Raw genomic sequence first — 23,118 nt, 5'->3', positions numbered from 1 at the left:
CATCGCTTACAAAAGGATCTAAAATGAAGTTCTTGGCCTGGAGAGGCTGGCCTTGTGGCCAGGGATGGATATGCCCTTAGATTCTGCTCCTCTTAGTACAAAGTCTGCATGAACCGTTTCGATTTCAGAGACTGGGGCTGAAGACCCTTGACTGGAGTGCTTGCACTGGCGCATGGACAAATGTCTCCTCAGGCAGCAGAATACAGGGAAACTGTAAGGCGTTAAACATACCGGCATGGACCAGCAGTTGGGGCGATCATGAACCATAAGATACAAGGAGAGCACAGGTGTACTGCCACTTCTGAGCTGCCAAAAGCAAAAGCAGTGTATTGGGCACTCTCTCTGCATACAGGACCACGAGCAGTTGGGCGGGCCACCTAAGCCAGCCCTGGGGCCCACTCTGCGGATCTGCCCCCACTCTTACTCCACTGAAGGAACCAGTCCACAGAGGGCAAGCAGGGAACCTGTGTTTTGTTCTTGCTCCTTCCTGCTGCACCTTGAGTACCAGTTAACTCTCACTTGATTTACTTCACCAGCCTCTTATCAGTTCTATTGATGTAAGAGTCCAGGACCCAGGTTGATAACAAAATGACCCATATGTGGATTTGCATATCAAAATAGAGCTGGTTGCAGAAGCAGCTGGTATCTGGAGAACCTGACCTTTGTGGGGTTGATTTCCCTGGTTTCACATGTTCCCAGATTTCTGTCTTTCTGCAATGCCTACTTTGCTTAAGACTCACACACTGCACAAGGCTTCCTGACCTGATCTCTTTTGCTGTCCCACCAACTCCTGTTCCACCTCACATCCAGTACGATGACCTTGGCCATTTCTGACCCATGCCCAGACTGTTTCAAGTCTGTACCTTTGCACGTTCTGATCCTTTTGGCTGGAATGTACTGTCCATTCTCCTCCAGGCAAACATACTCTGTCTGCAAGGTCATCTAAGGTGCCTTTCGGAGGAAGTGGTCTTGGAGGTGTGCATGTTGGAAAGGATTCTCCCCCGGTCACCAGGGAAGCATGGCCCATCATTGGAACCCTCAGTTTCTTCTGGTCCTGTCAGGACCTGGCTGCACAGAAGATGGTATCTCCCCCACATCACCTGCCTGACAACAGAAGAGGGCTTTGCTCTCTGCTTCTACAATATTCTGGAAAAGGGTTTCCTGGGGATGAGGGTTGTGGATACCTAGGTTAAGTTCACAGCCAGGGTTCCAGGCACCGTGACCTGTGATGGTCCATCAGGCCTGCTCATGGGGTAAGGATGGGGTCTCTCTTACACTATGACTCCTCCCCCCACTGCATGCTCCCCTCCAGTGACTCAGGGAGCACAGGGCCTCCACGCTGTTGAACTGGCTCAGACATTAGTCCCCTAGTTCCTCTGCATGTGTTCTCAGCACGACTTTGCAGGCTCCTGTGGGTGCCTGTAGGATTCTGGTGATGGGGGAGCAGAGGACATGATGAAGGCTTCCCAGACTAGAGGAAGGAAGGAGCGAATCCTGCTGGAGGGTTGTGCTCAGGCGTGTTTTGCTTACAGCCAGGTAGCCAGGAGAAAATTTGGGCCTGGAGCAGGAAGGAAGAGCCCAAGGACAGTCCCTTTCTGCCCCATCACATCTTTCTCTCCTCCCTCCAGCTGTGTCTCACAAACCCAGCCCTCACCCACTTTGTGCCCCAACCTTGAACCTGAGTGTTTGATTTGGAACAAGAAGACAGAGGGCCAGTTAAAATGATGTGGGCCAGTTAAATTGCAAATTTGAAACTCAGCCCTATTTCCCGAACTGAGTTAACCACTGCCCCCACCCCAGCCTCCACTCCCTGCCAACCCTCTGCCCTTGGCTGCTTGTCTTGAATGTACCCATCATGCCATTTTCCAGAAGCACCACCCAGAGCCAGGAACTTCCAGGCACTAAGGAGGCATCGTGCAACCCGTTCTGTCTGTCCGTGTGTCTATTTTGCATGTTGCATTCTGATTCAAGAGCCTGAAGAGTTGGAAGTTTTAGCAATGTTCATCTTTATTTTTCTGTCCTTGTGGACTCTTCTGGTGATGGGCAGGGAGGAAGGTGGTGCTGGGAGTGAGGAGGGAGTTGGGAAGCAATGTCATCCCAGCCTGCCTCCCCGCTGCCCCTCCGGATCCCCTAGTGACCAGCCCTGGACACACCCTGACCAGAACCAGCTGTTTGCAGACCTGAGCCGAGAAGAGCTGACAACTGTGATGAGCTTCCTGACTCAGCAGCTGGGGCCAGACCTGGTGGATGCAGCCCAGGCCCGACCCTCAGACAACTGTGTCTTCTCGGTAGAGCTGCAGCTGCCCCCCAAGGCTGCAGCCCTGGCCCACCTGGACAGGGGGAGCCCCCCACCTGCCCGGGAGGCACTGGCCATCGTCTTCTTTGGCGGACAACCCCAGCCCAATGTGACTGAGCTGGTGGTGGGGCCTCTGCCCCAGCCCTCCTACATGCGGGATGTGACCGTGGAGCGTCATGGCGGCCCCCTGCCCTATTACCGACGCCCTGTGCTTCTCCGAGAGTACCTGGACATAGACCAGATGATCTTCGACAGAGAGCTGCCCCAGGCTGCTGGTGTCCTCCACCACTGCTGCTCCTACAAACAAGGAGGACAGAAACTTTTGACCATGAATTCAGCTCCCCGTGGATTACAATCAGGTGATAGGTCCACTTGGTTTGGCATCTACTATAACATCACAAAGGGTGGGCCTTACCTGCATCCCGTGGGGTTGGAGCTTCTGGTAGACCATAAGGCTCTGGACCCTGCCAATTGGACTGTCCAGAAGGTGTTCTTTCAAGGTCACTACTATGAGAGTCTGGCCCAGCTAGAGGAGCAGTTTGAGGCTGGCCGGGTGAATGTGGTGGTGATCCCAGATGATGGCACAGGTGGGTTCTGGTCCCTGAAGTCCCAGGTGCCTCCGGGTCCAACTCCCCCTCTGCAGTTCCATCCTCAGGGCCCCCGCTTCAGGGTCCAGGGCAATCAAGTGGCCTCCTCATTGTGGACTTTCTCCTTTGGCCTCGGAGCTTTCAGTGGTCCTAGGATCTTTGACGTTCGATTCCAGGGAGAACGGCTGGCTTATGAGATCAGCCTGCAAGAGGCTGGCGCTGTCTATGGTGGGAATACCCCAGCAGCAATGCTCACGCGCTATATGGATAGTGGCTTTGGCATGGGTTACTTTGCCACACCCCTGATTCGTGGGGTAGACTGCCCTTACCTGGCCACCTACATGGACTGGCACTTCGTTGTGGAGTCCCAAGCCCCCAAGACACTACATGATGCCTTTTGTGTGTTTGAGCAGAACAAGGGCCTGCCCCTGAGGCGACACCACTCAGATTTTCTTTCCCACTATTTTGGGGGCGTTGCGCAGACAGTGCTGGTCTTCAGGTCTGTGTCCACGATGCTCAACTATGACTATGTGTGGGATATGGTCTTCTACCCCAATGGGGCCATAGAAGTCAAATTGCATGCCACGGGCTACATCAGCTCAGCGTTCCTCTTTGGTGCTGCCCGAAGATACGGAAACCAGGTTGGGGAACACACGCTGGGCCCCGTCCACACCCACAGTGCCCACTACAAGGTGGATCTGGATGTGGGAGGTAAGACACCCTAGGGGAGGCAACGATTCCAGTAGAGAGGGCTGAAAGATTGGAGGCATCTTTGGGTGAGAGGGGAGGGAAGCAGGGGACACACTCAGTCTGGTCTTCTCTTTGGCCCCCACTCTGAAGCCAGGTGCAGGCAGAGTCCAGAGGGGCAGGGCAGCTGCCTGACCAGGCCTCCCTCCTCCTCTCCCCCTTTGCACTGCCCCCTACCCCCAGGACTGGAAAACTGGGTCTGGGCTGAGGATATGGCTTTTGTCCCTGCGGCGATACCCTGGAGCCCTGAGCACCAGATACAGAGGCTGCAGGTGACCCGGAAGCAGCTGGAGACCGAGGAGCAGGCTGCCTTCCCCCTGGGAGAGGCCTCCCCTCGCTACCTGTACCTGGCCAGCAACCAGAGCAACAAGTGGGGGCACCCTCGCGGCTATCGGATCCAGACCGTCAGCTTTGCTGGGGGGCCGATGCCCCAGAACAGCCCCATGGAGAGAGCCTTCAGCTGGGGGAGGTGGGTGGGGTGTGTTGTTGGAGGGGGGTGGATGAGATGAGAAGAGCGTGTTGGGAGGGGCAATCGGAAATCCAGTTCAAATTCTACACCAGGTGAGCTAAGAGTACAAAACTTATTTCTTGGGTATCAAAAGGCCAACAGTGGATACACAGCCCCCTGGGAATGCTAGAGCCCAGGTGGGAAAACTCTTTTCTGTTTTGGTTGGGTCATGCTGTTAAATTGCAAGGGATCAACAGGTAGACGTGGAAAGATGTTGAGCTACTGACAACTTCCAGGGTGACATTGAGTGACTGTAGATGAGAGAGGAAACCTGAGGTCCATGGGATCGGCTCCCTTCCATGATGATCAGGCAGCAGGACATGAGAGAGTGACCATGGACACCTGACCAGAGCATCTCTAGGTACCAGCTGGCCGTGACCCAGAGGAAGGAGACAGAGCCCAGCAGCTCTAGCATCTTCAATCAGAATGACCCCTGGACTCCCACCGTGGACTTCTCTGACTTCATCAACAATGAGACCATTGCTGGAAAGGTTAGCTAACTGTGGGAGAAGAGGGAGGGGTGGGGGGCACAGAGATCAGCCCCACCTTCCCTTGGCAGGGGGGCCTGAAAACCGGTGATCAGCTGAAAGGCTGAGCTGACTCCTGCTTCTGTGGTCTTGTGGATCTGCTCCTTACCTGTGGAGGGAAACTTCCTAAGCTGGGAGTTCATCTGCAGACCCTCAAGAGGTAGCAGCCCTCTCAGTCTCAGTCTCAGTCTCAGTCTCAGCTCTGTGGACTGAGTCCTTTAAGGGCTGCAGGATTCAGGAGGGCTCAAGTGACCACGGAAGATAACATCGCTTATATCAACATCTCTGTTTTTGGCTTCACACTAAAGATTAATTTCTAAATGTCAGCCTTTTTTGCCTCTCAGTGCCTCATCTTCCCTCTTCCATTCTCCTTCTCTCAGTTAGTTTGGGAATAGCCCCAGAGTCAGGGGAGGTGCTGAAGTAACCTGTAGGTTGCATTATTCCCCTCTGATGTATAGACTGATGGCGATGTGACAGGGAAAGTCAGAGATGGAGACTGTAGGCTGGCAAGGGGTTCTGGTATTGCTCCCAATGTGAAATTGATTCTTTATGCTTTGATTTCTGGGCTAGTAGGAAAAACGTTAAAGACTTCAAACTCTCTTGTTTGAAGCTGGGCTCCCAAAGTGAATCCTGGGGGAGGCAAGTGTCCTTAGCAGTGCCAGGAGTCATGACTCTGTTTCTGCCCCACTAGGACTTGGTGGCCTGGGTGACAGCCGGTTTCCTGCACATCCCACATGCAGAGGATATTCCCAACACGGTGACGGTGGGGAACGGTGTGGGCTTCCTCTTGCGACCCTACAACTTCTTTGACCAGGAGCCCTCCATGGATTCTGCTGACTCCATCTACTTCCGGGAAGGCCAGGATGCTGGGTCCTGTGAGGTCAACCCCCTGGCTTGCCTGCCCCAGGCTGCTACCTGTGCCCCTGACCTCCCTGTCTTCTCCCACGGGGGCTTCCCTGAGTACTAGCTGGTCCTTGGGGTGAGGAATGTGTCTAGGACCCAAAGACAAGGGAGAGTGGAGAGGGGAGGGGCTGGGCACTGAGTTTCTCCCAGCTCCCACCCCAGGGTCCTCCCTCTCCCATCTTCTGCCCTTGCCTCCTCAACCCTGCTGGGAGTATCCATAGCCTGTGCTGCCTGACCCATGGGCTTCTCAACTCTGTTGACTCCAGACCTGCTGCATTTCTATCGCAGAGAGAAAAGGAATGGCCAACTGGGAGTCTAGAGTGATGATTAAACCTTTCAAGAAAACTTAACTTCTGCAATTTTTTTTGTTTGTTTTCTACTTATTTTGCCTCTGGGTTTCTCAAATCATTTTAGGCCATGTCAGATCTCTCTTGAGACTCCCCAGTCCTCACTTTGGGGGGAGGATGGGGGCTCTCTATGGGGATGGCCGTCTAGGCGCCCCGGGCAGGGTTCCTGCCAGGTGAATCCAGGAGTCCAGCTGGAAGGAGCTCTTTGGCCCATCTTTCCTCTCATTCTAGTCCTCTTTTTCTCTCTCTCTTCCTTCTTGTTTAACCCCCTCCTGTTCTTCAGTTCAGTTCAGTTCAGTCCCTCAGTCATGTCGACTCCTTGAGACACCATGGACAGCAGCACGCTAGGCCTCCCTGTCCATCACCAACTCCCAGAGCCTGCTCAAACTCATGTCCATTGAGTCAGTGATGCCATCCAACCATCTCATCCTCTGTCATCCCCTTCTCCTCCTGCCTTCAATCTTTCCCAGCATCAGGGTCTTTTCCAATGAGTCAGTTCTTCACATCAGTTGACTAAATAGTGGAGTTTCAGCTTCAGCATCAGTCCTTCCAATGAGATGGTAGGAGGGGTGAAATCACATTTAGAATCAAACCCCATACCCGCCAGAGACATTCGGAGGGCTCAAACAAAACCTTGTGCGTACCAGGACCCAGGGACCCCACAAGGGACTGAGCCAGACCTCCTGTTCTTTCTTACCTGTTCTTATTTTCTGGGATTTCCCTTTCTGCTCTGAGCAGATTTTCCCCAGTTCTCATTTCTCCACTCTGGTCTCCTCTCCTGGCTCCAGGCCTGTGGAAGTCTCAAAATGCAAGGGACATCTAGCTTGAGAGGACAGTCCCCATCTGGCTCCCTGTGTCTGGGAGCTTTACCTTCCCCCAGTCCCGGGGCAGAGAGTCTCTTCACAGTTCTTTCTGCCCATTTGTATAGATCTGCCTTGGATCTTGCATTCTCTGGCAGAGGCTGGTCATGGAGACAGCAGCAGCTCTAGGTAGCACTTTAGATAGCTTTGTGGGTGCAGTGCTAATGAAGAGTGGTCATTTTGTGTCAGGTGTATGTGTGACCAGTGCCCTCGGTACCAGGGTTAACCAACAAGGGAGGTGGGGCAGGCAAAACAGGAAGACCAGGCACTCGAACCATGGGGCCAGGTGCTGTTCAATCATATGCAAGCATGCAAATAAGCCAGGGTTTCAGGGGGTGGAGCCTCCACACAGGCTGTTCCTATGGACAGCTGGGTGGTGGCAGACTGGATTTGGGCTGTCTCTGCAAATAACCAGAGATGGGAAGCAGTAGAACTTGTGTCCCTAGAAGACTGATTAAATAAATTCTGATACACTCTTAAAAAGCAATACTATGCAGCTGTAAAAGTAATTATATCTCTTTATAGGGAATCATAATCCAGTGAACAAGAAAAAGCACAGAATTGTGTATAGGACACCTCTACTTGTGTTCTACAGGGAAGCATCACATAAATACATATTTTTCACATCTTAGAAATGTGTATTCAGAAGACATGGGTAACACTGGTTGCTGCTGTGGAGAGGAACCAGGAGGTGGGGACTCAGATGGGAAGCGATGGGAGGTTTAGTAGTATAAACCCTTCTGAAAATTTTGAATTTTGAACCATATGACTGTATTAATATTCATTTATTATTATTCAAATAATAAATGGGCCCAACAAAATTTGACTCTGTTCTTTAAACTAACTTGTGTTTTAGGAAGGGGTAGGATAGGGAAAGCTAAAGTGAGTTGAGACATGGGCTTGGGGGCTCAATTTTCTCAAGTGTTTGAACCCAGAAAAATGGGTGTGGCCTCTGGTGATCCCTTTGCCTCCTCTTGTCTGTACATGTACAAGAAAAATGTTAAAACCTCAGTCAATTTCTCTTTTGCTGTCTCTCTTCAAAGACGGGGAATGAGAAACAATGGGGAGGGGTGACTTCTACCTGCTGGAAGCCCAGGCAGGGCTGGGAGGTGAAGGACAGGAAATAGATTTCAGATGCTGCTCAGCTTCTGACCTGAGGGAGTCACACCCAGGGGGCACATGCAGCACAGAAGCTTCTGCTCCTTTCTGTCCTGCTTCAAGCCCAGGTTCACTGCTGGGTCAACAGTGGATGGAGATGATGTGTCTGTGAGCTGGAGAGAAGCTAGGTTCTGAAGAACAGGGAGAAAGACCTCAGTCGGGAGAGAGGGCCCGTGACAGCTGGATGCATTTATAACTTGGCCCAGGGTGCAAGTTCACAGCCAGGGTTCCAGGGACCCTGACCTGTGATGATCCATCAGTCCTGCTCGTGGGACAGAGAGAGGGTCTTTCTTACACTGCAGCTCCCAACTCCCTCTAGTTTGCTACTGGTTCCACCCCTCAAATGTTTCCCTTCAGTGACTCAGGGAGCTCAGGGCCTCCAATATGTTGAACTGGCTCAGCCCTTCAGTTCCCCAGCTCCTCCCTGGTGCTTCATGTTCTCAGGATGATTCTCCAGGCTCCTGTGGGTGCCTGTAGGATTCTGGTGATGGGGAAGCAGAATACAGTGATGAGGCTTCCCAGACTAGAGGAGGGAAGGAGCGAATCCTGCTGGAGGGTTGTGCTCAGGTGTGTTTGGCTTGCAGCCAGGTAGCCAGGAGAAAAGCTGCATCTGCATGAGGAGAGAAGCCCAAGGACGGTCCCTTTCTGCTCCCGTCACATCTTCCTCTCCTCCCTCCGGCTGTGTCTCCCAAACCCAGCCCTCCTCCACTTTGTGCCCCAACCTTGAACCTGAGTGTTTGATTTGGAACAGGAAGACAGAGGCTGACGTGGACCACTTAAAGTCCAGGTTTCTACCTCAGTCCCACCTCCTGAGCCTGGTTTGACCATTGCCTGCACCCAACTTCCACTCCCTGCCAACCCTCTCTCCTTGGCTGCTTGTCTTGAATTTACCCATCATGCCATCACCCAGAAGGACCACCCAGAGCTAGGAACCTCCAGAGACTGAAAGAGGCATTGAGCACCCAGGTACTGTCTGTCTATCTTGAATTCTGCATTCCGCATTCCGATTGAAGAGGCTGAGGACAACCAGGAGTTTTAGAGATGTTCATCTTCATTTTTCTGTCCTTGTGGACTCTTCTGGCGATGGGTAGGGAGGAAGGTGGTGCTGGGAGTGAGGAGGGAGTTGGGAAGCAATGTCATCCCAGCCTGCCTCCCCGCTGCCCCTCCGGATCCCCCAGTGACCAGCCCTGGACACACCCTGACCAGAGTCAGCTGTTTGCAGACCTGAGCCGAGAAGAGCTGACAACTGTGATGAGCTTCCTGACCCAGCAGCTGGGGCCAGACCTGGTGGATGCAGCCCAGGCCCGACCCTCAGACAACTGTGTCTTCTCAGTAGAACTTCAGCTCCCCCCCAAGGCTGCAGCCCTGGCCCACCTGGACAGGGGGAGCCCCCCACCTGCCCGGGAGGCACTGGCCATCGTCTTCTTTGGCGGACAACCCCAGCCCAATGTGACTGAGCTGGTGGTGGGGCCTCTGCCCCAGCCCTCCTACATGCGGGATGTGACCGTGGAGCGTCATGGCGGCCCCCTGCCTTATCACCGACGCCCTGTGCTTCTCCGAGAGTACCTGGACATAGACCAGATGATCTTTGACAGAAAGCTGCCCCAGGCTGCTGGTGTCCTGCACCACTGCTGCTCCTACAAACAAGGAGGAAGGAACCTGGTGACCATGAACTCAGCTCCCCGTGGAGTGCAGTCAGGGGACAGGGCCACCTGGTTTGGCCTCTACTACAACATTTCTGGTGCTGGGTTCTTCCTGCACCCTGTGGGGTTGGAGCTGCTGGTAGACCACAAGGCTCTGGACCCTGCCCAGTGGACCATCCAGAAGGTATTCTTTCAAGGTCGCTATTATGAGAGTCTGGCCCAGCTGGAGGAGCAGTTTGAGGCTGGCCAGGTGAATGTGGTGGTGATCCCAGACAATGGCACAGGTGGGTCCTGGTCCCTGAAGTCCCAGGTGCCCCCAGGTCTGGCTCCCCCTCTGCAGTTCCATCCTCAGGGGCCCCGCTTCAGGGTCCAGGGCAATCGAGTGTCCTCCTCATTGTGGACTTTCTCCTTTGGCCTCGGAGGTTTCAGTGGTCCTAGGATCTTTGACATCCGCTTCCAGGGGGAGAGAATTGCATATGAAGTCAGTGTCCAGGAGGCCTTGGCCATCTATGGTGGAAATTCTCCTTTTGCCTTGAGAGGCCGGTATGCAGACGCCAACTTTGGTTTGGGGTACTTTTCCACGCCCCTGAGCCGTGGGGTGGACTGTCCCTATCTGGCTACCTACATGGACTGGCACTTCCTTCTGGAGTCCCAAGCCCCCAAAACACTACGAGACGCCTTTTGTGTGTTTGAGGAGAACAATGGCCTGCCCCTAAGGCGACACCATTCAGATTTTCATTCCCACTATTTTGGAGGCGTTGTGCAGACAGTGCTGGTCTTCAGGTCTGTGTCCACGATGCTCAACTATGACTATGTGTGGGATATGGTCTTCCACCCCAATGGGGCCATAGAAGTCAAATTCCATGCCACAGGCTACATCAGCTCAGTGTTTCTCTTTGGTGCTGCCCAAAGATATGGAAACCAGGTCCGGGAGAACACACTGGGCACCGTCCACACCCACAGTGCCCACTACAAGGTGGATCTAGATGTGGGAGGTAAGACATGCTGGCAGAGGCAACGATTCCAGTACAAGAGTCTGAAGTCTTAAGCCTAGATTTAAAAGTTTTCATTGTGCCAGTTCCTTGGTTGTCCAGTGGTTAAGACTCCACATTTCCACTGCAGGAGGCAGGGTTCCATCCCTGGTCAGGGTAATAATATCCTGCTTGTTGGGAGGCCAAAGAGAATAAAAATCTCTTTGAAACATTAAAGATGTAAAAGTATATGAATAAATATGAAAGTCATCGAACTCCTCAGAGATTTTCAACCTTAGATAGTTATTCCCTCATGCTTAAAAAAATAATTCTTTCCTTTTTCAAACTGTGCACCTGCAGTTCTAGAATATATCATGGTGTGTACTACGTAGGATACTACACAGTGGTGGTTTAGTTGCTCAGTCGTGACCAACTCTTCGACCCCATGGACAGTAGCCCACCAGGCTCCTCCGTCCATGGGAGGAGGCAAGAGTACTGGAGTGGGTTGCATTTCCTTCTCCAGGGGGTCTTCCCAACGCAGGGATGGAACCCACGTCTACTGCATTGGCAGGTGGGTTCTTTACTACTGAGCCACCTGGGAAGACCCATGGTAAGATATACTGGTATAGATTTTTACTGAAATTTTTCGATCATAATGTACATATATTTTCTCAGTTCTAATTTCTCACATAACAACATATTACACTCATGCAAACAACAAATATTTGCTGAATGCATATTTGTGCCAAGCACTGCACTAAAACAGTTTAACAAAAGAAACCACATCTCTGCTCTCAGGAGGCTTACGTTATAATAGAGGAGTAGGGACTACATGAAGAGCTCCTGGCAAATGTGAGAGCAACCTTTTTTTTTTTTTTTAATTGAAGTTTAGTTGATTTACTATGTTGTGTTAATTTCTGCTATGCAGCAAAGTGATTCAATTATACATACATATATATATATATTTCATATTATTTTCCATTATGGTTTATATCAGGATATTGAATACAGTTCTCTGTGCTATGCAGTAGGTCTTTGTTGTTTATCCATTCTATATATAGTAGTTTATGTCTGCTAACCTCAAACTCCCAATCATCCCTCCCCCACCGCAACCACAAATCTGTTTCTATAGTTGTAAAATCTGTTTCTGTTTCATAGATATGTCAGTTTGTGCTGCATTTTATTATTTATGAAATTTTTTAATTGGAAGATAATTTCTTAACAATGTTGTGTTAGTTTCTGCTGTTCAACAATGTGAATCAGCCATAAGCATGTGTGTGTGTACACATGTATATATCCCCTCCCTCACGAGTCTCCCTCCCACTCTTTCCCATCCCACCCCTCTAGGTCATCACAGAGCACCTGGCTGAGCTCCCTGCATTATACAGGAACTTCCCATTATTTTACACAAAGTATTTCAATGCTACACTCTGTATTCTTCCCACCCTCTCCTTCCCTCGCTGTGTGCACCAGTCAGTTCTCTATGTTTATGTCTCCATTCCTGCCCTGCAAATAGGTTCACCACTACCATTTTTTTAGATTTGATATATATGTGTTAATATACAATATTTGGTTTTCTTGTTCTGGTTTACTTCACTCTGTATAACAGGCTATAGGTTCATTCACCTCAGTTCAACTGACCTCATTTGTTTTTTTTTTTATGGCTCAGTAATATTCCATGGTGTATATGTATTACATCATCCTTATCCATTCACCTGTCACTGGACAGTTAGGTTGTTTCCATGTGTTGACTGTTGTAAATACTGCTGCTATGAACATAGGGGTACATGTGTCTTTTCAAATTATAGTTTTGTCTGAATATATGCCCAGGAGTGGGATTGCTGGATCATATAGTAACTCAATTTTTAGGTTTTAGTGTAGGAGGGTTCCCTCTCCAGCATTTGTTGGGAAATGCTTTTTTCTATTCTTTTATTCTGTTCAATATGGTAGTCACTAGCCACTTCTATTGTGTATATGTATATCTCACATCTTCTTAATCTAATCATCGGTTGTTGCACTTAGGTTGCTTCTCGGTCTTGGCTATCATAAATACTGTGGCTATGAACTTTGGGGTGCATGTATTTTTTTGAATTACAGTTTTCTCCCAGGCCCAGAAGTGGAATTTCTGGATCACATGGCAACTCTATCTTTACTTTTCTGAGGCACCTCCATACTGTTCTCCTTGGTGGCTGCACCAATTTACATTCCTACTAACAACGTAAGAAGGTTCCCTTTTCTCCACACCCTGAGAGAAAGATTTTTATACTTATCCTCTTTGTATCTCAGTTTACTCAAGTGCAAAATGGTTTAACAGTGCATTTCTCATAAGATTGTTATGAGGATTAGTGACTATTTGAAAACAGTTTTTCTTTTGAAATAACTTTTTTGATTTTGGCTCTGCTGGGCCTTCATTGCAGAGCATGGTCTCTTCGTCAACAGGGTTGGGCTTTCTCTAGTTGAGGCTCACGAGCTTCTCTTGTTGTGGACAACAGGCTCTAGAACGTGAGGGCTCAGCTAGTTGTGGCTCTTGGGCTTAGATGCCCCAGGGCATGTCAAGTTTTAGCTCCTTGACCAGGGCTCAAACCTGCATCCTATGCAGTGGAAGATGAATTCTTAACCACTGGACCACCAGGGAAGTCCCTGAAATAACTTTCAGTTCAGTTCAGTTGTTCAGTCATGTCCGACTCTTTGCGACCCCATGAATCTCAGCACACCAGGCCTCCCTGTCCATCACCAACTCCCGGAGTTCACTCAAACTCAGGTCCATCAAGTTGGTGATGCCATCCAGCCATCTCATCCTCTGTCGTCCCCTTCTCCTCCTGCCCCCAATCCCTCCCAGCATCAGAGTCTTTTCCAATGAGTCAACTCTTCGCATGAGGTGGCCAAAGTATTGGAGTTTCAGCTTTAGCATCATTCCTTCCAAAGAACACCCAGGACTGAGCTCCTTCAGAATGGACTGGTTGGATCTCCTTGCAGTCCAAGGGACTCTCATGAGTCTTCTCCAACACCACAGTTCAAAACCATTAATTCTTTGGCACTCAGCTTTCTTCACAGTCCAACTCGCACATCCATACATGACTACCGGAAAAACCATAGCCTTGACTAGACAGACCTTTGTTGGCAAAGTAATGTCTCTGCTTTTGAATATGCTATCTAGGTTGGTCATAAGTTTCCTTCCAAGGAGTAAGCGTCTTTTAATTTCATGGCTGCAATCACCATCTGCAGGATTTTGGAGTCTAAAAAAATAAAGTCTGACACTGTTTCCACTGTTTCCCCATCTATTTCCCATGAGGTGATGGGACCAGATGCCATGATCTTCGTTTTCTGAATGTGAGCTTAAAGCCAACTTTTTCACTCTCCTCTTTCACTTTCATCAAGAGGCTTTTTAGTTCCTCTTCACTTTCTGCCATAAGGGTGGTGTCACCTGCATATCTGAGGTTATTGATATTTCTCCCGGCAATCTTGATTCCAGCTTGTGCTTCTTCCAGCCCAGCATTTCTCATGATGTACTCTGCATATAAGTTAAATAAGCAGGGTGACAATATACAGCCTTGACATACTCCTTTTCCTATTTGGAACCAGTCTGTTCCATGTCTTTAGATTTACAGAAAAATTGCAGACATTATACAGAGTTGCCATACCTCCTTCATTGACTCCCCTTAATGTTAACATCTTACAGAAACACAGGACAGTCAAACCAAGGAAATTAACATGATTACAATATTATAAAAAGCAGACCTGATGAAAATGTTATCAGTTCTTCCACTGATTTCCTTTCTCTGTTTCAGGATCTAAACCAGCATCCCACATTGCGCTTAGATGTCCTATCTCTTTATGGTCTTCTTCAATCTGCAGCAGTTCCTATTATTTATCTGTTTGGCTGCATCCAGTCTTAGTTGCAGTACATGGGATTGTCACTGCATCAAGCAGGATCTTTTTTGCAGCCCACAGGCTCTCTTGTTGTGCCAGGCACTCTAGGACATGAGGGCTCTGTAGTTGTGGTGCGTAGGCTTCCTTGCCCCACAGCACATGAGATCTTAGATGGGATTTTTGATTCCCCCAACCAGAAATCAAACCCACATCCCCTGCATTGTAAGGCTTAACCACTGGACCACAGGGAAGTCCCAGAAACTGACACTTTAGAAGATACTAGTCAATCATTTTGTAGAATGTCTTTCATTGGGTTTTCTCTGATACTGTCTCATGATTAGATTGAGCTTGTGTTTTTGTTTTCATGGAGTTTCTTGGGTAAGAAAACCACAGGAATGACATTACACCCTTCTCAGAGCATCGTATCACGGGGTACATCATGTCCTTATGTCTTATCACCAGTGATGGGGGACTCAAGCAGTTGGTTAAGGTGGTATTTTCCAGCTACCTCATTGCAAAAGTTACTGTTTTTCCACTTGCAGTTAATAAATATTTGGGGTAAATTTTTGATGCTGTGCAAATATACTATTTCTTTTCTTCTCAAGCTCTTTCTTCTCAAACTCTTGCCTACGAATATTAGCAACTATTGGTGGATTTTTCCTGCAACAGTGATTATTATTGTGTCATTTACATTTTTCTCTTTTTCTTTATACATTTATTCATTGGAATTTTCCATAAGAAAGTGTTGTCCCTCCATTTTATTTTTATATATAATTTTTATTCATAACTGTATGAACTCACGGTATTTTATTCTAAGGGTTAGAACCCCCTACTACCATTTATTTTTTTCCCTAAATTGTTCCAGCTTTGGTCATTGGGAGGGCCTTCAGGTTGGTTTCTGTGTCCTGCTGACATGATTCCCTCCTTTTTTGAGCACTTCTTTACTCTCTGGCACCACAATATGTTCCTATTCCATCTTGTATTTCCCCTCTTCTAACCCTTGATTCAACCACTTCCCCAAGAATCTCTGGTTTCTTTTATTGGAGAATAGTATTTAGAAACCAAGATCTGGGTAGCAGATGTGCTCATTATTCCTGGGATGTCATTGCTTTCAGGGTCACTTATTGGACTTAACTAGAAAATATATGTATGTATTCTAACTGACACACATGTCTCTCTTTATCTCTACATCCAAACTAGGACAACTCTCTTTTAAAAAATGTATGTACTTGTCTATTTGTGGCTTTGCTGTGTCTTTGTTGCTGCGTGTGGGGTTTCTCTAGCTGCAGTGCCTAGGCTTCTCATTGTGGTGGTTTCTCTTGTAGCAGAGCACAGACTCTAGAGTGCAGACTCAGTAGTTGAGGTACATGGGCTTAGTTTCCCCAAGGCATGTGGAATTTTCCCAGACTAGGAATTGAACCCATGTCCCCTGAATTGGACAGGGAAATCCTTTTTTAAAAAAAAAAAAAAAAACAAAACTTTTTATTGGAGAATAACTGATTAATAGTGTTGTGATAGTTTCAGGTAGAGAGCAAAGGGACTCAGCCATACATATACTTGTATTCATTCTCCCTCAAGCTTCCTGCCATCCAGGCTGAAAAATATTTATGTATTTATTTATCTATTTGGCAGCACCAGGTTGCATGCGAGTTCTTAGTTGATTCATGTGTATCTAGTTCCCTGACCAGGGATCAAACCTGGGCCCCCTGCATTGGGAGCTCAGAGTCTTAGCCACTGGACCACTTGAGAAGTCTCTATGGCAAACCTTAAAGCACATGTAATGCCGCCTGATATGCATGGAAAATTATTAGCTATTATTGTTTGTTAGTATTATCCATATGAGTTTGCTTGTGTGGCTGTACCAGAAAAGAGAACTCTTGGCCTGTAGTTATCATCTATAAGTAGAAAGGCTTCACTGGTGGCTCAGATGGTAAAGAATCTGCCTGCAAGGCAGGAGACTCTGGTTCGATCCCTGGGTTGGGAAGATCCCCTAGAGAAGGGAATGCTTACCCATTCCAGTATTCTTGCCTGGAAAATTTCATAGACAGAGGAGCCTGGAGACCTACAGTCCATGGACTCACAAACAGTCAGAAATGACTGAGCAACTAACACACACGTAAGCAAACAATGTGGAGTGTGGACTAGGAGCAGTAATTCACAAGAGGAAACTGAGGCTTTGCTTAATCAGTCTCTGCTCTCTCTAATCTTTTGAAGGTATGGAGGGAGCTTCCGGCATGTTTTGGTTTACTGTTCTTTGGTCTCAGATCACTTAAGTTGACTCCTAATGTGGAACCTAGCTGGACTCCAATAAATTCATTCAAAACAAATATGTAGGCAACATACTGTGCCTAATTCTGTGCCAAACCCAAAACGATAGAAAACACCACCAAGCTCCAGCAGTGTTGGGCCTGGGGTCTGACTTTCCTCCCGCTGGTCTGCATGTCTGCTGTCCATGTGTGGTGGGGCCACTTGATGTTGGTTTCCTCTGGGTACTCATGTATAGTCAGTATAGAACCAGACTGAGACCTAGGTCTCCGGCACTACCATGAAACTAACCACGTGCCCTTGGTGACAAACCGGGGCACATCTAAGCCTCAGTTGTCCCATCCATAAAATGGGTTGTTGTATAAGTAAAGCATCAATCCATGTAAAGCCCTCAGCACACTGCCTGTAGAACTCCTCCAAGTTCAGTAAATTGAGCTACTGCTGTGATTATGTTCATGAGAGGGCAGTTCTAATGATGGAGCTTCAGATATGATATGCAGACCTTTTCCTCAGGTCAGAAAGAACCTGACTCTGCACATCGCCTGATAGACTGCTCCAACCTCAGGTAAACTACCCTACCTTCAGCTCCTCAGAAGGAGAAGGTCAATGGAAACTCAGTCGTAGGGCATCTGGGGTTATTACCAGAGATGATGTCCAGAAGGAAAACCTTCTTCAAATCTCTGGATCAGGGACATTCTGGGGAGAGGGGAGGGAGCAAGGGACACACTCAGTCTGGCCTTGTCTTTGGCTCCTACTCTGAAGCCAGGAGCAGGCAGACTCCAGAGGGGGCAGTGTGGCTGCCTGACTAACTCTTGCTCCTCCCTTCTCCCCACTCCACTCCCTCAGGACTGGAGAACTGGGTCTGGGCTGAAGACATGGCTTTTGTCCCCACGGTGGTACCCTGGAGCCCCGAACACCAGATACAGAGGCTGCAAGTGACCCGGAAGCAGCTGGAGACTGAGGAGCAGGCTGCCTTCCCCCTGGGAGGGCCCTCCCCTCGCTACCTGTACCTGGCCAGCAACCAGAGCAACAAGTGGGGGCACCCTCGGGGCTACCGCATCCAGACAGTCAGCTTTGCTGGGGGGCCGCTGCCCCAGAACAGCTCCATGGAGAGAGCCTTCAGCTGGGCAAGGTGAGTGATGGGATGTAAGGGAGGCACTGGGGGAGGTGGATGGTACAAAAGGCTACGTGTTGCTGGGAACCCAGGTTCCCCACCTCTCATGGGAGTGTGTACACACTCACAACCACACATTCTCACACACATGCATTCCTACAGCCACAATCTTAGGCTGCTCAAATTGAAGCCTACTGGATGAATGGATGAATGGAAAGATAGATACTGAATCAAATGTGAAAAAACGTTTAAGGCATCAGTAGGATCTACGAGGTGGGTATGTGGGTGTTCACTATACTCTTTCAAGTTTTCTGTATGTTTAAAATGCTCATAATCAAGGTTGGAGAGGAGAGACTTCCCTGGCAGTCCAGGGGTTAAGACTTCACCTTCCAGTTCAGGGGTTGTGGGTTTGATCCCTGGTCAAGGAGCTAAGATTCCATATTTCTCATGGCCAAAAAGCCAAAACATGAAGCAGAAGCAAGATTATAATAAATTCAATAGACTTTTAAAAAATGGCCCACATTAAAAAAAAACCTTATAAAAAAAGATTGAGTCAAAATAGTTATTTAAAAGTCTGTAAACAAATGCTGGAGAGGGTGTGGTGAGAAGAGAACACCCCCTATACTACTTGCAGGAATGTAAATTGGCACAGCCATTATGGAGAACATAGTATGGACATTCCTTAAACACTAAAAAATAGAACTACCATACGGTCCTGCAATCCCACTCCTGGACATATACCCAGAGAAAAACATGATCTAAAAGTATACATGTGTTCATTGCAGCACTCTTTACAGTCAAGACATGAAAACAGCCTAAATGTCCATCGACAGAGGAATGGATAAAGAACATACGGTACACATACACAATGAAATATTACTCAGCCATTAAACGAAGTAATGGCTTCAGCTCCTCAGAAGGAGAAGGTCAGTTGAAACCCAGCCACATAAAATAATAGTTTAAGGAGTATGCTCAACCTAGTTGAATCAGATTTCTTTAAGTACCTTGGAAGAACACCCTAACATCAAATGTATGAAATTTAACCACCAGTGGTCATTTATCTCTCAATGAAACGGGGGTAGGGGCATTGGTAGGGTGGAGGACATTTGCAGCAACATGAATGAACCTAGAGATTGTCATACTGAGTGAAGTAAGTCAGACAGAGAAGGAGAAATATCATATGACATCCCTTATATTCGAATCTAAAACAAATATTATACAAATGAACTTCTTTACAAAATAGAAACAGACTCACAGATTTAGAGAACAAACTTATAGTTGCCAGGAAGAAAGGGTGAGGGGAAGGGATAGTTGGGGAGTTTGGGATCGACATACACACGCAGCTATACTTAAAATTGGGCTTCCCTGGTGGTCCAGTGGCTAAGAATCCACCTGCCAATGCAGGGGACATAGGCTCGCTCCCTGGTCAGGGAGCTAAGATTCCCACATGCTGCAGGGCAACTGAGCCCATTCATCACAACTACTGAGCCAGCACTCGACCTCTGAGCCGCCACTACTGAAGCCCTCATGCCTAGAGCCTGTGCTCCACAACGAAGACTAGTCCTCGCTCCCTGCAACTAGAAAAAGCCTGGGCTCACAGCAGCAAAGACCCGTGCAGCCAAAAATAAAAAAAAAATAAAATGGATAACCAACGAGATCCTACTGTGTAGCACAAAGAAGTTTGCTCAATGTTATGTGGCAACCTGAATGGGACGGGAGTTTGGGGGAGAATGGATACATGAATATGTGTGACCGAGTCCCTTTGCTGTCCACCTGAGACTATCACAACATTGTTAATTGACTATACTCCAATACCAAAAAAAAAAAAGGTTGAAGGAGGGAAGAAAAAAAGAAGAAAGGAGCACAGCTCCGAGGGAGTCCTCCCTAAAATCCAGGTACATGAGATACTGAAATTGACCTAAGATGGGAATCAGGCCATGTATGTGCCTTTGCATGCAGGCCCAGAGTCCCATGTGCATGGAGGCATGAGCCACAGTCCCACCTGAAGTCTGAACGATGGGCTAGTAGATGTTTGAAATACATGATATTGAACACATGCAGGAACTTTGTGAGAGAGAGAGTGGGAAGTGGACAGAGGATGATAAAGAGGCTGGACACCCTAAGACCTCTGTGCTCCTTTCCCCTTTGTGTCCTCTCCTCAGTGCAGCTTCAGGCAGCAGGTTGGGTCGATGATCTTGTGGGTCTAACCCAAACCCCCTGCAGGTACCAGCTGGCCGTGACCCAGCGGAAGGAGGGGGAGCCCAGCAGCACCAGCATCTATAATTTGAACGACCCCTGGAGCCCCACCCTGGACTTCAGTGACTTCATCAACAATGAGACCATTGCTGGGCAAGTGAGTCGAGACGGGGCCTGTGGGGGTGAGGGAGGAGGCAGAGGGAGCAAGCATGAGCCTCCTCACTCTCTTCCAAGTCAGAATCCTCCAGGGGTCTGTAGGACTCACTAAGGAAGAAAATGTTATGATTTCACATTTTTCCTGGCTGATGAGCTCAGTCCTTCCGTATGAGGCCACTGTGGGAGGCAGAAGTGTCCATAGCAGTGCCCGACCTCATGATCCTCTTTCTTCCCCCACTAGGACTTGGTGGCCTGGGTGACAGCCGGTTTCCTGCACATCCCACATGCAGAGGATATTCCCAACACGGTGACAGTGGGGAACGGTGTGGGCTTCTTCTTGCGACCCTACAACTTCTTTGACCAGGAGCCCTCCATGGATTCTGCTGACTCCATCTACTTCCGGGAAGGCCAGGATGCTGGGTCCTGTGAGGTCAACCCCCTGGCTTGCCTGCCCCAGGCTCCTGCCTGTGTCCCTGACCTCCCTGCCTTCTCCCATGGGGGCTTCTCCCACAACCAGGTGGTTCTTGGAATGGGGAATGTGACTGGGGCCCCAGAGCCAGGGAGTGTGGGGATGGGAGGGGACGGGCACTGAGCTGGGGAGCCTGTGCCCTCTTCTCCCTCCTCACACCCTGAGGTCCTCTCTCCCATCATCCTTCCTTGCCTCCCCTCCCTGCTGGGAGCACCCTGAATCTGTGATGCCTGAGACAGGAGCTTCTCAGTTCTGCGGACCCCAACCTGCTGGGTTCCTGTCACAGAAAGGAAAGGAATTGCCAGCGAGGATTCTGGAGTCATGGCTATACTTTCCCCAGAAGACTACTTTTTTAAAGTTTTAAAAAATCTTATTCTTTAAATAAGATATAATTCATATACCATGAAGTTCATGCTTTTAACATGTACAATTTAATGGGTTTTAATATATTCATAAAGTTGCATAACCATGACTACTATCTAATTCTAGAACATTTTCATCACCCCACAAAGAAACTCCAAATTGTGTTAACTATACTTTCTATTTCCCTCCAACCCTTTTCCAATTTTACATAACCACTAAACCTTTCTGTCACGACAATTGTGCCTAGATCCTGGGAATTTCATATAAATAGATTGATGCAATGAGTGGTCTTTTGTGGTTGGCTGCTTTCCCTCAGTGTAGCATTTCTGAGGGACATCCATGCTGTAGCATGAGTCAGTACTTCATTACTTTATGGCCAAATAATATTCCATTGTATGAATAGACCATATTATGTTTCCACTTTTTGGTTATGATGGATAATGCTGCTATGAACATGGATAATGCTGCTATTTGTATACAAGTTTTCATGCGAGCGAATGCCTTCATTTCTCTTGGGCATATACCAGGGAATGGAATTGCTAGGTCATGTGGTAAAGGACATCATGAAGCTCCAATACTTTGGCCACCTGATGCAAAGAGTCAACTCATTGGAAAAGGCCCTGATGCTGGGAAAGATTGTGGGCAAGAGGATAAGGGGGTGACAGAGGATGAGATGGTTGGATGGCTCAATGGACATGAGTCTAAGCAGACTCCAGAAGCTAGTGAAGGACAGGGAAGCCTGGTGTGCTGCAATCCACGGGGTCGCAAAGAGTCAGACACAACTGGGCGACTGAACAACAAATGGTAATTCTGTGTTTACCCTTTTGAGGAATCACCAGGCACTTGTCCAAAGAAACTGTGCCCTTTCCTTTCATTTTTTTGGTATAACATAGCATAAAACTTTTACTTCAACTTTTATGCAACATACTTACACACATCATAAAAGGTACCATTTGGCCACTGAAATTTTTTTAATATTTATTTATTTATTTATTTTTGGCTGTGCTGGATCTTTGTTGCTGCACTGGTGTTTCTCTAGTTGTTGTGAGCGGGGGCTGCTCTCTAGTTGCAGCGCATGGGCTTTTCATTGCAGTGACAGCTTCTCTTGCTGCAGAGCGTGGGCTCTAGGGCGCGCAGGCTTCAGTAGCTGCAGCACATGGGCTCGGTAGTTGTGGCTCCCAGGCTCTAGAGCACAGGCTTAATAGTTGTGGCGTATAGTCTTAGTGTTCCGCAGCATATGGGATCTTCCACGCACCAGGAATTGAACCCATGTCTCCTACATTGGCAGGCAGATTCTTTACCACTGAGCCACCAGGGAAGCCCTCATTGGGCCATTTTTAAATGTACAGTTCAGGTACGTTAAGTACCTACAGAAGCTTTCTTGGGTCTTTGCTGACTGGGTAAAGCTCCTCTTCTGTACTGACTGGGTCTTTAATATGAAGGTGAGGCGTCTACAGACCACTTGTTCTCTGGAGCCCCAGGACAGGGTCCCCACAGGCCTGTGTCCCAGGTCTTATAAGGTGCTTCCTTCAACTCCCTGTCACCCTGCCTAGCTCCCTCCTTCTCTCTCCTTTCTTCTCTTTCTCCTCCCCCTCCCCTTGTTACTTGTTTCCACTCTGTGGTATTTCCCTCTGTGGTTCTAGGGGAAGGTCCCAAAATCCTCACCTCCCCATTTCCTCAGCTTTTCCTCCCAGGGACAGTCCTCCTCTGTCCCTGGGCTGAGGATGCCTCGGGCATACAGAGGTGTCCCAGTGGGGACAGTCCCACCTAATCAAGCAACAGCCTCCAGGGCCTCACATGCTGGCTGCCTCTCCCTGGTCATGGACTTCGGATGGACATAAATAAGAACTGGGACACTTTCCAGAAAGGAGTGTAGGGGCAGGAGTAAGGTCAGGGGCAGGTAGGCCTCAAAGACCAAGTTTTCTCAGGTGCCTCCAGGCTAAAGGAACCCTTGTGGTGTCTGTATCTATAGTTTGCTTTATCCTGTCTAGTGTTTTTTTCTCACTATGAGGTTAGGAGGAGACAGGGTTCTTTCCCCAGCTGGAAGCCATGACTGCAGACCCAGCCCTCGGGGAGGAGGGCAAGGGCAGGTCTGGCAAGAGGGGAGTTCAGGATACAGAGATTTGGGCCCAGCTCAG

At 48.6% G+C, this 23,118-nt stretch overlaps 2 protein-coding genes across 4 annotated transcripts; both read left to right on the top strand.

Moving 5' to 3' along the window:
- The first annotated feature begins 1,842 nt into the window (after positions 1-1,842).
- Positions 1,843-5,918, top strand: LOC102399859 (primary amine oxidase, liver isozyme). Of its 3 annotated transcripts, XM_044938923.2 has the most exons (5): positions 1,853-2,883; positions 3,370-3,594; positions 3,814-4,099; positions 4,500-4,629; positions 5,357-5,918. In XM_044938923.2, exons 1-5 carry the CDS (start codon positions 1,998-2,000, stop codon positions 5,630-5,632), a joined length of 1,803 nt encoding a protein of 600 aa, XP_044794858.2. In that variant the 5' UTR covers positions 1,853-1,997; the 3' UTR covers positions 5,633-5,918. The 3 variants fall into 3 exon arrangements, with proteins under 3 accessions (XP_025135872.3, XP_025135873.3, XP_044794858.2); XM_025280087.3 differs by having other exon boundaries at positions 1,843-3,594; XM_025280088.3 differs by lacking the exon at positions 3,370-3,594 and having other exon boundaries at positions 1,851-2,883.
- Positions 5,919-8,410: 2,492 nt separating this feature from the next.
- LOC102402256 (primary amine oxidase, liver isozyme-like) lies at positions 8,411-21,261 on the top strand. Its single transcript, XM_044938927.2, is given in 6 exon segments — positions 8,411-10,571; positions 17,529-17,814; positions 20,020-20,149; positions 20,390-20,578; positions 20,829-20,903; positions 20,906-21,261. Coding segments are annotated over 6 exon segments (2,370 nt in total). The 5' UTR covers positions 8,411-8,974; the 3' UTR covers positions 20,999-21,261.
- The last annotated feature ends 1,857 nt before the right edge of the window (positions 21,262-23,118 follow it).

Source organism: Bubalus bubalis, chromosome 3 (assembly GCF_019923935.1).
Source record: "Bubalus bubalis isolate 160015118507 breed Murrah chromosome 3, NDDB_SH_1, whole genome shotgun sequence".
Classification (NCBI taxonomy): domain Eukaryota; kingdom Metazoa; phylum Chordata; class Mammalia; order Artiodactyla; family Bovidae; genus Bubalus; species Bubalus bubalis.
This window is presented reverse-complemented; position numbering and strand designations above follow the sequence as displayed.